The sequence below is a fragment of the Mandrillus leucophaeus genome, unplaced genomic scaffold (genome assembly GCF_000951045.1).
Source record: "Mandrillus leucophaeus isolate KB7577 unplaced genomic scaffold, Mleu.le_1.0 Scaffold40, whole genome shotgun sequence".
Classification (NCBI taxonomy): Eukaryota; Metazoa; Chordata; class Mammalia; order Primates; family Cercopithecidae; genus Mandrillus; species Mandrillus leucophaeus.
Window position 1 is genome coordinate 1,401,985 of NW_012104254.1, and position 15,912 is coordinate 1,417,896.

Here is a 15,912-nt window from a genome sequence, read left to right on the forward strand (position 1 = left end):
TTTAGTCTTAAAAACAATTTATTGGGGGAAAAAACCCTAACCTTCAATGAGAATCTAAGATAATACAAGAAATCTGAGGAAATATTATCTCGTTTTTTTTCCCTAAGAATTAATACAAAGAAAAGATAAAGGCATTACTGAGATGCCCTTTTAAGAAACAAAAAACACCAGATGGAGACAAAGTAGTTATTATAAACGTCTAACATAAGATGACCACCAATAAAAGAAATGCTCTTTAAAAAGAAAAATACATAAACATACACACAAATTAAAAAATGAAAAAACAAAAGTAAAAAAAGATTTTTAAAAAATGCTCTTTTCTTTTTCATAAGGGTAAGAACTAATTAGAGAGGAAAAAATAAGTTAAACTATTATATTCACAAAGCCAAGCTTTTCAAATGGTTTCTGATGTACAAATGTTAGAAATTAATAACGTTATTAGTAAATTTTCTGAGCATCATTTTAAAAAAAGAATAAAGAAGGGGAGAACTCTTTGAAACTGCAGATCTTCATAACACAAGAAATTTTAAAGTTTTGCAAAAACCAAAGCTTCCAATAAGTTTACAATATAATTGAAACAACTTGTCAATATATAACACAGGATTAAAAACTAAGACAAGTCTATGAAAAGCAAACTACATTAGATCACAACATATTCACCACTATATAAACATGATTTCCTACTGAGGTTATAAAATAACTTATGACTTGTATGATCATAAAAGCTTTGCAAGTTTGGCTTCATAAATATTTTAATACAAAATAGATATGCCTTACAAAATTTAAAAGAGAACAAAAGTGACTAAACGTTCTCTTGTTTTAGCATCTTTACTGAGACATAATTTACAGACAAAATTCACCCATTTAAAGTGCAAAATACATTTATTTTTTATTTTTTTTGAATTTTTGAGATGGAGTTTCGCTCTTGTTGCCCAGGCTAGAGTGCAATGGCATGATCTCGGCTCACCACAACCTCCGCCTCCCTGGTTCAAGTAAATTCTCCTGCCTCAGCCTCCTGAGTAGCTGGGATTATAGACATGCACCACCATATCTGGCTAATTTTGTATTTTTAGTAGAGACAGGGCTTCTCCATGTTGGTTAGGCTGGTCTTGAACTCCTGACCTCAGGTGATCTACCCACCTTGGCCTCCCAAAGTGCTGGGATTACAGGCGTGAGCCACTGCGCCCAGCCCCAAAATACAATGTTTTGTGTATATTCACAGACATGTGCAACTGTCATTACAATCTAAGTTTAGAACATTTTCATCATCCCCAAAAAGAAACCATATCCACTAAACAAACCCTCTCCATTTCCACTCCCACACTCTAGCCATAGGCAACCACAAATCTATTTTCTATCTATACAACAGACTTGCCTATTCTGGACATTTCATGTAAAAGGAATCTCATAATATCTGGCCTTGTGAGTGGCTTATTTTACTTACCAAAATGTTTTCAAGGTTCATCCATGCTATAGCATGTATTAATATTTCATTACTTTTTAATTCTCAAATATTATTCCACTGTATAGTATAACTCATTTTGTTTATCTCTTTATCAGTTGATGAACATATGGAGTTCTACTTTTTGGCTACTATTAATAATGCTGCAATGAACATACATGTACTAGTTTTTATGTGGACACACGTTTTCCTTTCTCTTGAATATCTATGTAAAGACTTTCTTAATTTCAGAAAAAAAATTGATCCTATTCCATGTAATACCCTGACCCCAGCTACCTTTTCCGAAGGCTAAGTTCCAGGTGAGTGCAGCTGGGAGGTAGTGCTCCCCTGTAGCTCCAGGCCCCAACTGGTGGGACAAAAGCTCTACCTTGAGGGTAGCACACTAAAACTGGGGTCCCAATGCCCTTGCCCTGGCTCATAAAGGGCTGGTTTCTTGCCAGGAGAAGCAAACCTAGATAACCTAATTTCCTACCCCACTTTCTCCCAGCATTCAGCTCCTAAAGCAGAGGTGTTACTCAGATAGAAACATGCCATTGTCCCCACCCCTAACTCCTGAGCCATGGTTCAGAGATTCTCTCTGGGGAGAGAAACAGGTCATAAGACAGATAGCTGCTAATCTCTTTCCAACGTAAATGACTTTATTTGCAACAGAGCATGGTGAAGTCCAAGTACAAGGACATTCTCAAAAACAGTGAATGATGTGGTAAAAAGGTAACTGGGAAGACACAGGTAGATTCACTAGAGATACAGCCTAAAATGTAGCCCATCTAGTTTGCCTATGAGACAATGCTCAGGAGGACCCCTCTTGTGCTCCTCCAAAAAATCCCAAACACTAACCTCCAGAACTATCCCTTCTAAAGTGTCTGATTTTGATTGGATTATTCTGGATTATTCTGATGACAATGTCACATCGTTAAAGATTATAAATGAAGATAAACTATTAAGATGAATCAAATGGAAATTCTGGAGTTGAAAAGCAAAATAATTGAAATGAACAATTCACTAGAAGGGCTTAACAACAGATGGTCTCTGGCAAAAGAATGAATATCAAACTTGAAGATAGATGTTTAGAGATTATGCAATATGAAGAACAGAGAGAACAATGGATGGTGCCTCAGAGAAATGCAGGAAACCATTAAGCACAGCAATTTATGTGTAACGGGAGTAGTGGAAGAAAAGCAGAGAAAGGAGCAGAAAAAATTATTCAAAGAAAGAATGGCTGAAAACTTCCTAAATTTATTAAAAACCAATAACCTATACATCAAGGGAGCTCAACAAATTGCTCAAAGGAGCAATACAAAGATATCCATAGACAGACACATCATAGCAGGAATGCTAAAAGTCAAAGGCAAGAGAAAAATCTTGAAAACAGCAAGAGAAAAATGACTCATCAATTACAAGAGAAAACTCATAAAGTTAACAGCTGACTTATCAGCAGAAACAATGAAAGTCAGACAGTGGTGGGATAATATATTCAAAATGCTGAAAGGGGGAAAAATGTGTCAACATCCAGCAGTTACCTTTCAAAAATGAAAACAAAATAAAGACATTCCCAGATAAACAAAAGCTGAGAGGACTTCATTGCTGGAAAACAGGCTTACGATAAATACTGAAGCAAGTTCTTCAAATTAAAAGCAGGTGACCCCAAACAGTAATTCAAATTAACATATACAAAAAAAGAGCACTTTTGAGTCTTCTTCTATTTTACATAATTACAAAAGATAGTATTAATGCATATTTCTTCTCACATCTGATTTAAAAAACACTGGTATGAAACAATACATATATGATGTATTTTTGGATCTATAACATATACAAATGTGATATATGTGCCAATACTAGCACAAAAGAAGCAAGTGAAAGTAAAGCTCTATTGGGCTAAGGATACGATTACAGATGGTAATGTAAACCCCCAGGAACAAATGAAGAGAAGCACAAAGGATAAACAAAATGGGTAATATAAAAAAAAGTTCTATGTCTAGAAATGTTGAGTATCCCTTATCTGAAATGTTTAGGACCAGATGTGTTTTCAATTTGGGATTTTTTGAATTTTGGAATATATGCATTCTACTTACCAGCTGAGCATCCCAAATCCAAAAATCCAAAATCCAAAATGCTCCATGGAGCATTTCCTTTGAGTGTCAAGTCAGTGCTCAAAAAGTCTCAAATTTTGGAGCATTTTGGATTTTGGATTTTCATGTTTGGATGCTCAACCTGTACTTGCTCTCCTTTCTTCTTTCAGCTTCTTTGAAAGCCAATTATATATAGTAGTAACGTTAGCAATGTATTGTTGGTTTGTAACATTTATAGAGGTTACTAAGGAGGTAACTCAAAAAAGTATACAGAAAAACATCACTAAGGAAATTAAAATGCTACATTAGAAAATACTCACTTAAGGCAAAAGAAAGCAATAATCACAAACTACAGAAACAAAAAGACATGAGACCCACAGAGGGGGGAAAAAAAAAGCAGACATAAAGCAGACATAAATTCAACCATACCAATAACAACATTAAATGTGAATGGACTAAACAGAAGAACAGACAGAGATAGTGAGATTGTTTCTTAAAAAGATTCAACTATTTGCTATCTACAGAATCTACACTTTAAATTCAGAGATATGACTAGATCAAAAGAAAGAATATATATAATACAAACAGCAACCACAAGAAAGTGACTATATACTAATATCAGACAAAACAGACTGAAACAAAATATTACTAGCTATTAAGAGGGGCATTTTATAATGATAAGCCATAAGGAAGACAAAACAACAAATATAAACAGAATGCACCTAATAACAAGGCACAAAAATATATGAAGTAATAACTGACAGAAATGAAGGGAGAAATAGATAATTCAACAATAACAGTTTGAGACGTCAATGCCCCATTTTCAATAATGGACATAACAACTAGGCACAAGACCAAGAAGGCAATAGAGGACTTTTACACTATAAACCAATCAGACCTAACAGTATAGAACACTCCGCCCAACAACAGAAGAATGTACATTTATTTCAAGTGCTCACAGAACATTCTCCAGGATAAACTACATGCTAGCGAGGTCATAAAATAAACTTGAACAAATTTCCCAAGACTGAAATAATACAAAGTACATTCTCAAGCCACATGGAATGAAATAAGAAACTAATATGAAAGAAATTGGAAAGCTAGCTAATACGTGAAAATTAAACAATACACTACTAAATAATCAACGAGTCAAAGAAGAAATCAATACGGAAACTGGAAAACAGTTTGAGAAGAATGGAAAGGAAGATACAATATACCAGAACTTATCAGATAAGATAAAGCAATACCTAGAGAGAACTGTGATGGTAAATGTCTGTATACATTTTTTTAAATCTCAAATAGCCTAACCTTCTACCTCAAGCTACTGGAAAAAGAAGAGCAAACTACATCTAACGCAAGCAGACAGAAGAAATTATTAGAGATTAGAGGTGAAATTAATGAGATCAAGGATAGCAAATCAATGAAACCAAAAGGTAGTTCTCCAAAAAGATCAATAAAATTAACAAATCTTTAGCTAACGTGACTGAGAAAAAAAGAGAAAGGACACAAATCACTAGAACTGGAAATAAAATAGGGGATATTATTAGTAATCTCACAAAAATAAAAAGGATTATAAAGGAACACTATGAACAACTGTATAGCAATAAATTACATAACTTAAGACAAAATAGGAAAATTTCTAGAAAGACACAAACTACTGAAACTGACTCAAGAAGACAATCTGAATTATTAATTCCAACTAGTAATCCAAAAAATACTCACAAAGAAAAGTCCAAGCCCAGAAGATTCACTACTGAATATCACCAAGCACTTTACAATTGGTTGTAAAGAATTAATAGCAATTCTTTACAAACTCTTTGACAAAGTAGAAGAGGAGGAAACACTTTCCAACTCCTTCTATGAAGCCAGTGTCTCAAAACCACCAAAGACATCACAAGAAAAGAAAATAACAGATCAATCTGTTATAAAGATGGGTGCAAAAAAACAAAATACTAAACAAAATATTATTAACCAAATCCAACAATATATAAAAATAATTAGGCCAGGTGCAGTGGCTCATGCCTGTAATCCCAGCACTTTGGGAGGCCAAGGCAGGCGGATCACCTCAGGTCAGGAGTTTGAGACCAACCTGGAGAAACCCCATCTCCACTAAAAATACAAAATTAGCCAGGCATGGTGGCTCACGCCTGTAATCCCAGCTACTCAGGAGGCTGAGGCAGGACAATTGCTTGAACCCGGCAGGCGGAGGTTGCGGTGAGCCGAGACTGTGCCATTGCACTCCAGCCTGAGCAACAAGAGTGAAACTCCATCTTAAAAAAAAAAAAAACAAAAAAAAATTATATACCATAACCAAGTTTAGCCCAGGAATGAAAGGATGGTTTAACATCCAAAAGTCAATTAATGTAATAAAACGTATCAGCAGAATAAAAAACAAAAATGATATTAGCAACTCAATAAAGAAAATGCATTTGATAAATCCAACATCTGTTATGATCAAAACACTCAATAGACTAGAAAAAGAAGAGAACTTCTTCAAACTGATTAAGGTCATCTATGAAAAACCCACATCTAACATCATACTTACTGGGGATAGTCTGGATGCTTTCCCCCTAAGATCAGGAATAAGACAAAGATTTCTGCTCTTGCCACTTCTATTTAATGTTATATGGGATGTTCTAGCCCAGGCAAAAGAAAGAAGCAGTATCCAGATTGGAAAAGAAGTAAATCTATCTCCACAGATGATGTGCTCTTGCATATAGAAAATGCTAATGAATCCACTAACAGAACTTTAAAAAAGGAATTCAGCAAGGTTGCAGGGTACAAGAATCAACTGTATTTCTACACACTTGCAATGAACAATCAAAAAGAAAATTTAAAAAAATTCCATTTACAATATCATCAAAAAGAATAAAACAAAGTTGTGCCCAACTTACACCTTGAAAACTGTGAAACATTGTTAAAGATCTAAATAATTGAAAATATATCTCATACTCATGGATTGGAAGACTCAACATTGTTAAGATGGCACTACTCCCCAGATTGATCTAACTGACCTACAGATTCAATGCAAACTCTATTAGAATCCAAGCTGACTTCATTGTAGAAATTGACAAGCTAATTCTCTAATTCATATGGAATTGCAAGAGACCCAGAACAGCCAAGACAATATCAAAAAAGAACAACAAAGAAGGACTCAGACTTCCTGACTTTTAAAATGTGCTAAAACTCAAAAGTAATCAAGTCAATATGGTACTGGCATAAGGACAGACTTAGCAATCAATGGAAAAAAAATGAAGAATCCAGAAATAACCATGCTGACTTTGCCAAAAGTGCCATGGCCATTCAGAAGGGGAAAGAACAGACTTTTCTAAAATGATGATGGAACAAATGTACATCTACACACAAAAGAATGAAGTTGGATCCTTACACCTCACACCAAATACAAAAATTAACTCGAATCAAAAACCTAATACAAGAACTAAAACTATAAAACTCTGAGAAGAAGCCATAGGGGTAAATCTTCACGACCTTGAATTGGGCATTGGATACTCAGATATGACAACAAATACACAAGCAACTAAAGGAAAAAATAGATAATTTGACTTTGCCAAAATTTCAAGTTTTTGCACTTCAAAAGACACCATCAAGAAACTGATGAGAGGAAATATTTGCAAACCATTTATCTGACAAAGACTCATATCTAGAACACAGACTTCTTATAATTATGTAATAAAGACAAATAATTTTAAAATGGTCAAAGAATCTGAGTAGCATTCTGCTGACAAAATATACAAATGGCCAATAAACACATGAAAAGATGCTCGCCATAATTAGTCATCTAGAAACAAAAATCAAAATACAAGGAGACCCCACTTCATCCCTACTGTAATGGCTACTATTTAAAAAAGGTTAAAAGTCAGTGTTGCCAAGGATGTGGAGAAAATGGGACGGTCATTTACTGCTTGTGGGATTGTAAAATGGTGCAACCATGCTAAAAAACAGTCTGGCTATTCTTCAAATGGTGAAACATAGGGTTATGACTTATATGGCCAGCAACTCCACTCCTAGGCTATAAACCCCCCAAAATAAAAATATGTCACACAAAAGTTTGTACACAAATATTTAATGCAGCACAATTCAGAACAGTCAAAATGTGGAAACAATCTCAGTAATGAATGGAGTAACAGAATGTGGAATATGCATGCGGTGTAATATTATTCAGTTATAAAAAAAGGAATGAAGTACTAATACACGCTAGAACTGTTGAATCTTTAAAATGCGGTAAGTGAAAGAAGCCAGTCATAAGATTACATATTATATAATTCCATTTCTGTGTAACTTCCAGAACAGGCAAATCTATAGAAACCAAAAGAAGATCAGTAGTTGCTTAGGCTTGGGGTAGGATTGCTGGGGAGCTGGAGGGAGGAATGGTGATAGCTAAAAGATACAGTTTCTTTTTGAGGTGAACTTCTAAAACTGTCAGAAGAGGCAAAGGGTTGACGGGTTACCTATTAATACTATGCTGTCTTATCCAGCAACACAGAATTATCTACCATATCTACTCTTTCTCACCAAGACAAGTAGTATCACTTTAATTTGCTAATTTCCTTCCACTATACTGACAATGTCACTAAGATTATCGGTCATTCTTTCCACTCTTCTCAACACTTCTAGAAATTCCTGATATCTTGGAATTAACATCTCATGTTCACAATTAGTTCTTGTTACAAATAAATTGGAAATCTGTCAGGCAGAAATTTCTAAAGGCATGAATCATCTCTTCTATTTGCTCTAATCTGTCCACCGACTATGGAACACTTTAATAACCACTTGATCAAACTCAAAACTCAGATTTGAATGAAAGATTGAAATTCATTAAAGAAGGTGAATATAAACTCTGACTTTAAACAGGAAAACATTTCTATTCAAAACCAAACTCCAAGTTCTAAGCTTTTGGTGAAGTATTTCCTAAATTCTAAGAAATGAAGACATTTGAGAATATTTCTTTGAATCACAGCATTATAATCTAAATATAACCCAAAGACAAAATTGACCACCACTTAAATGCCAACCAACAGGAGTTTGGTTAAATACATCAGGGCATGTTCAATGAATGGAATATCATGCAGCTGTCAAAAAGAATGAACTGGCTCTAAATGTAATGAGCAAAGAGTAGTAAACTCCCATTTTTAAAAATTATATACATACATGGCTATGATAGATACAGGAGGCAGATAAGAGAGGGTCCCAGAGAATCTCTAATCTGCTCCACAAGTGTTTACATCAGATGCTTTTGTGCAGATGAGGGAACCTACCCAAGGCCTTGTCTGGGCATGCCCACAGTGGACTGGGGGACTACCTGTGCACTGGGAGAGTGGGGTGCAGCCACCAGGAATGTGTGTCTTGTGCAGGGGGAGGAAGCCTGGGCTCTTCAGCTTGTGCATGTGGTGGCCTGGTTTTGATCTGCGAGCTGGGAGCCCGTTGGCGGAACCCCTTTTTTTGCTGAGAGCTTTTTTTAAGTAACTTCCGCTCTCCTCACCTTTCAACGTGTCTGCATGGCTAATTTTTTCCTAGTCATACAACAAGATTTTAGCTGAGCTAAGGAGCAAAAATCCTGCATCAGTTATATATAGCAATAGTGTTGACTCTGGACAGGGAAGATGCCTGAAAGACAGGGATAGGAGGCAAATTTTTCCCTATAACATTCTTGAGTAACTTCTGAATTTCCTATGTTTCTACATAGCCAAATTTTATAAATGTACAAGTTATTACTTATTCAAAAAGTTTATTCTTAAATGTATATACTGTTACATTAACAAACTTTCTTTAAAATTCTCACTCTACATCAAAATTCTAAGGTACTAGTAAGAAGGCATCATGACTTAAATTTCTGTATATTGCTTCATACATATGCTGTAGGCAATCTAAAAGTGAAACTCACCATAAATCTATAAATGAGACTTTTAAAACTTAGTAGTATAAAATGAGACATTGCATTATTGCAAGGTTAATGAAATGATCGAGGTGAGTCTGTGCAACAAGCCAGCTAGGAATTCTGCATGGTCCCAGTGTAAGATAAAAATCCATCCAGGTCCCAAATGCAGTTTGACAGGGGCAGCTTCCATTCTGACTTATGTTCAAACTCAGCCAATCACAAATGGATATTCCAAATTCACTGCATCAAAAGGCCAATTTCTGTGGAGTTTTAATGTATTTATTGATTCTTTTGTTCTGGGAATATTATCTCAATAGAGCGATATAAAACTAAATTATTTATTACTTAATTATATGTATGTTATGCCAGTATTTTATATTCACTTTATATAATTGTTTCCAAATAACTCCATGGCAATGTGACATCAGAGAGGCTTGTATGTCATTCACTTTCTATTCTGCTTAAAAAAAAAAATAGTGTCAATAAATTTAAGAATTTTCTGTTTTATTATTTTCAAATATGTTTGTTCTCAAAGAAAACTGAAGGCTTCAAATGCCATTTGATATAAAATGCAAGTATTTGCTTGAAGTAACTCTCATAATTTGAAAATATATTCTCAGGACTTAAGGATTAAGAACAGCAGGCATTTGATTATGAATCTTTTCTCTCCCTCTATTTTCTTCAACTCCCCAAAATATAAAAATCAACAAGGAAAACAAAGCTACACAGGACCTAGATCTTCAGCATACAAGGAAACAAAAAACACTGCAACTTTCAAATTACCTCTAAGTAGAGATAAAAACAAAAAATTTCAACAGATTACCTGTAGTCTTCCAGCTGCTATAAGCTTATAAGGATGAAAAGTAAATAAAAGGAGTCTTATTAAAAGACTACACACAAAAAGTAGAGAGTAACAGAGGAACTGGAGGAAGTACAGCCAAAATTACTCCCAGAAAACAAAAGTGCAACAATAATGCCAAAATATTATACAGGACTTGGTAGTCCACAGCCCTGGCTACGGGAAGAAGTTTGAAAATGGGAGGAACCAGAAATGGCTGCCTTGGAGAAGCAAGATGTGCAGACGTGTGCACATGCAAAAGCATGCGGACTCCTTGCAGACAAGCCAGTAAAGAGAAAGAATAAAGTAATAAAGAGAAACTAAAGACCCTATAGAAATGAAAGAGAAACAAGATATGCCAACTCTTCCTTCATTAAAAACGCCACCATTTATAAACAAACAGTATAGCAGAGGGTAGAAGTGTCAGGAAAGAACACTCTCAAAATAGGAGCCCTTTCCAAGTAACCAATAGGACTAGAAAAAGGCAGACCAGATCTGTAAACAAAACAACTACAAAAGTCAGAAAATGCCAATAAAAACATTACTATTGGTGAAAAGTCTCGACCCCAAAACCAACCATGATCCTGAAGAAAGCTGTAACACAACACGAATTAAATATAGTCAATCAAGCAATCAGGGGTATGAAAAAATACCTTGAATCAGAAATACAAACAAACAAAAACCAACAAGAAGAAATGAAACAAGAGCTGACTAAACTGAGGAAAGAAACAGAACCAAAAAAAGGTACATAAAAAGTAAAGGCTATGTTATAAACTACCCAAAGGAGAATACAAAATAGATTCAAATTAAAACTTAATAAAGGGCATTGAAAAAAAAAACAAAAATAATCAAGAGAATGAAAATTAAGAAGTCAGAGAAAAAGGGTCAGAGAAAAAGTGACTGAAATGGAAAACTAGCAAAGAAAGTCAAACATATGTATAATGAATATCCCTGAGGATGAAAACGGAAACAATGAAAAGAAAAAACAACACAATCCTAATATTTAACACTACAATCCAAAAAACTTTACAGAAATAAAAGGAGACCTGAATCTACAAATAGAAAGGGTCCAGTGGGTACTGAAGCAAAATAACCCAGGCCTATCAGCTCTAAGTTGCAAAAGTATTAGACTTCAGCAATCAAGAAAAAAATCCTCAAGGCCTCCAGGCAAAAAGAGAAAATTAGTCTACTAAGAAAATTAAACAGGTATCATATTTCTTTAAAATAGTGTATAAAATCGAAGTAACAGTGGAAACAGCATTTTCAAGAAACTTAAAGAAATTAATGACCAAAAGGTATATCCACTCAAGCTGTCCTTCAAGTATCATAGCCACAGAAAACCAGGGAATATATATTCCTGATGTGCCTTTCCTGAGGAACATACCAAAGGATGATCCTCATTTAAGCAAAGAATAACTAGTGAAACTTTAAAAAAGAACTGACATTGAGTATTTAATCTCTTTAATTGTAGACAAAGACTAAAAAAATTGTGAGTCATGGGTTAAAAAGCAAAAATGTACTTTTTTAAATAGAAGGACAAATCCATATATAGTAAATACCATATATAGAAACCGAATGGAAAGCATTTCAAATGCTTGAATATTTATTATATTTTTCATTATACTGCTCATGTTATAGCATATAAAATAGGAGAAAGCTACTTGTTGAAAAAATCATTATGAAATATTCATAAAACAAAACAAGACAAATACATTAAACTTAATATGGTTAATCACATATAGAACTTAGTGGGGTGGAGAAAATAGGTTTTTGGAGAGTAATACTTTCAAGATTGTCATCAAATGATTTAACTGAAGTAAAAGAAAATTTTTTAAAGCTCAAGAAAAAGTTTATGATTTACATTTAAGGCAGGAGGTTATTATACAGGTAGGTCAAAATAGCAGATAAAATACATTTTATTTAAGAATATGATTTCATACAAATTTACTATTTCAATCATGCTGTCTCCTGGCCTATATTAAAATAACTCTATATTCACAAACTGAAATGGGGATTAGGGATCAGAAGATCACTGATATCAAAATAATAGGCAGCCACAATAGTATTTACTACACTAAATTGTTCAGCATAATCTCACTTAATCCTTATAACACATTTATGAAGATGAACAATTTTATTACTACCACTTTATGGCTGAGGACATTGGGCACTGAAAATTATCTTACTTATACAAAGACATGGAAATATTAGTAGTAGAATCAGGATGGAAATCCAGATCTGATAGACTTCATGGTTCATGCTCTTATATCAGTATGCTATGTTGCATGTACTTTGTAATAAAATCTCATTTAACTACAGTAATTTAGTCTCATAAATTTTAAATAAACCATATCTCTTCTTATATTTCTATTTCTTTCTTTCTTTTTTTTTTTTTTTGAGACAAAGTCTCACTCCATCACCCAGGCTGGAGTGCAGTGGCACAATCTCGGCTCACTGCAATCTGTAATCTCTGCCTCCCTGCTTCAAGTGATTCTTGTGCTTTCGCCTCCCGAGTAGCTGGGATTACAGGCATGCACCACCACACCCGGCTAATTTTTGTATTTTTAGTAGAGACGGGATTTCAACATGTTGGTCGGGCTGATCTTGAATTCCTGGCCTCAAGTGATCCACCCGCCTCAGCCTCACAAAGTGCTGGGATTACAGGTGTGAGCCACCACGCCCAGCCCAATCTTACAGTTCTTTGCTTACTTTATTATAATAAGTTTGTCCCTTCCTTAAATTCATACAGTTAGTGACTACCTATGGAGGTAGCCCAGTCTTTTAGATAAAAGTTCAAACCATTTTAAAAGGCATGAAAAGACCAAATTATCTCTCCAGCTACCCTGTAGTCCTTACCATTCTGCCCCTAGACCTACAGACTGTTCTACTCCACAATTAAACCTTAAATTCCAGTCATACTGAAAAACTGGCAGCCTCGTAATGAGGCAGACACGGCCCTTTCTCATTTCTAAGCCCACCAATATGATGGTCATTCTGAAGGGCAACTCCCCTCTTCTGTCTTCCCTCAACTTGACCTGGAATTATTTTCTTCTTATCAACCTCAAAGACCACTTTAGGTACGGCCTCTCTGGGGAAGCCTTTGTAAGCACCTATCAACTTCATCTTGTCTATATTTCTTCTGCATTTTACTTGATCATTTAATTTGTCATGCTGTTGTATAATTGTCTGTTATTATCTGTCTCAAATGTCCCAGCATAATATCTAGCAACTAGAATTTTTAAAAGGCTGACTGATGGGAGAAAAAAAAAAAGTATAATGTGGCTATTTGAAAAAAAATTATTTATATTTATAGAGTTGACTCCAACTATGTAAATATCAAAAAATGTAATGAACAATTATGAGTTTTAATGCCTATTTTTGTTATTCAACTTGACTTCTGATGGCAAAAAGTTATTTCTTCTAATTTGTAGATGATGCATTAGTATAAGAAGTCCCAGAATAATATAAACTATGTTATTTTAAATGAATTTAATATTATTTTTCTTATTACAAATATAGTTTTGTTTTTTCATAGAAGAGTATGCTGATCAGAAAAGGAATAAACTGAGTAAACTGGTGAGATATCTTGACAAAGGTCTGTCATTGGTTACCATGAAGAACATCTAAGCTATACTACTGGTCATCAGCCAAACAACTGATCTGTATTACATTACTAAGAAACATAGTTTATTATATTTTTCCCTCTTCGATGTTACTGTCAGATTAGAATTTAAGCCTAACATCTTAGTTTATTGTACCTGCTTTTTAATTTATGAATATGGCTAAATGTTACCAAAATATATCTTCTGCAGCTTGGACCACCTTCTGAAGTGAGTAATGAGCTCCTCTGTTAATCTAGAAATACTTGCTTATTTTTAACTTATTTCTCTGAATATAAGGAATGTCCCTCTCTCACTCTAAAAATTGAAAAATAAGCCCATGTTTACTTTATCCATACAATTCACCATGCCTACATAATAATTATTTTAAGGTTACTTCTTTCCAGATCTGCACAGGACTTAAATGTTTTAGATGAGATGAACTACATTCAAATCTACCCAGCATTAAGTAATCAAGCAAATGATACTATTTGTGTAGTGAAAACTTAAAAGACCAACAGAAGTTTAAAATATATGTGAACCAGCAGAATTTTAAATTCTACTTCTAAAAATCAAATAGTAATTAACTTTAAAAAAGACATAATTATAGAAAGACAATAAGATAATGCTTTATCAATCCTTTCCCCCGATAATTCTGACAAAATTTAAGTATACTATAATACAAAATGTCAAAATAAAACATTTTAAATCCTGATGATCACTTTTCCTGAAACTCATGAAAAATTCTGAAATAAAAATTAAAAGATCAAGCTGTCTCTAGAAACATAAAAAAGCATAATGTAAGAGGAAATTTAATCAGATGTTCTCATAATAAAACTTTATAGTCTTAAAATAAAAATTTTAAAAACTCCTTAAACATATAAAACATGTCTTTCAAAGATCTGATGTCACAATATAAAGATTTTCACAAAACTGCATGACTAACCCATATTTTTTCTTAATAAATTTACAGTTATATTTACCTTCAGATCCCATGATGAAGTGATGGATATCAGGGCCTGTTGACATACGAGGTCCTTGACAGCTTTTTTCTATTATACCTCTAGGTGTTACCATTTTTATATGAACCACCTGTTTAATACAATACACGATGTAAATTCTAGACATCTGTTAGTGAATGTGTGTCTACGTACAGACATTCATATATATTTGTGTAAAACCTACTTTTAAAGTATTGGGTTAATAAATTGTGATGTTTTTAAGAATTCTAGTATCTTTTAGTAATTTTTAGACTAAAGTTAAATTTGTATATAACCTTAAAAGAGGGAAAAACCATTCTAAGATTGTACATCGCTTGATTTAAATTGGTTTAGGGATATTCATTATCTTAAGAACAACAGAATAACACATTTATTTAAACCAAATTTAGGGTTATCCATATGGCACTGAACTAAAGGACTCAAAAACTAAGCAATAATCATAATCTTGATGAAGCATATTATTCATGTCAGGCATGAATACTAGACAATTAGAATTCTAAGAAAAAAAAATTATTCTTGCTTTATCCCCACCTTCAATCCCACTTAGTAGAAAACAATGAAAATAATTAAATATTAACTAAGATCAGGTCAAAACTGGGATGAAGCAGCAGAAGCAATGACTGAGTTTTAAGAGAAGGAAAGAGATGTGTGACTCATCATACAAATGAGAAAGGAAGTACACTGGGGAAGGAGGATCACTCTAAAAATAGTTCCTGAGATCGGAATCAGAAGTGGTTAGGTAAAAATCCAACATATTTTTAGAATGAATTTTGGAAAGATAAATAACAACAGTCTATTTATTATTGAAGGAAATGAGCAGAGAACATCAATAAGCAATTCACAAAATACAAAATAAAAATTGCCAATGAGGACCCTTTAAAAGTTTACATTCACTAGCAATTAACAAAATACAAAAACATAAATAAAACGTCCAGTAAAATACAAAGATTCTCATAGTGTTAGTGAGAATGTCAATTGGTACAAAATTTTTACAGGGCAATTTGGCTGTAAGGATCCAAAGTCTAAAATGGATAAACTTCTTCA

At 33.8% G+C, this 15,912-nt stretch overlaps 1 protein-coding gene across 2 annotated transcripts in view; it reads right to left on the reverse strand.

Moving 5' to 3' along the window:
• AGPS (alkylglycerone phosphate synthase) overlaps positions 1-15,912 on the reverse strand; it is a 175,811-nt gene that overhangs the window by 72,646 nt on the left and 87,253 nt on the right. For both annotated transcript variants that reach the window (XM_011991846.1, XM_011991847.1), the window contains exon 10: positions 14,851-14,959. In XM_011991846.1, coding sequence (XP_011847236.1) covers positions 14,851-14,959 — 109 coding nt within the window. The remainder of the gene's footprint in view (positions 1-14,850; positions 14,960-15,912) is intronic.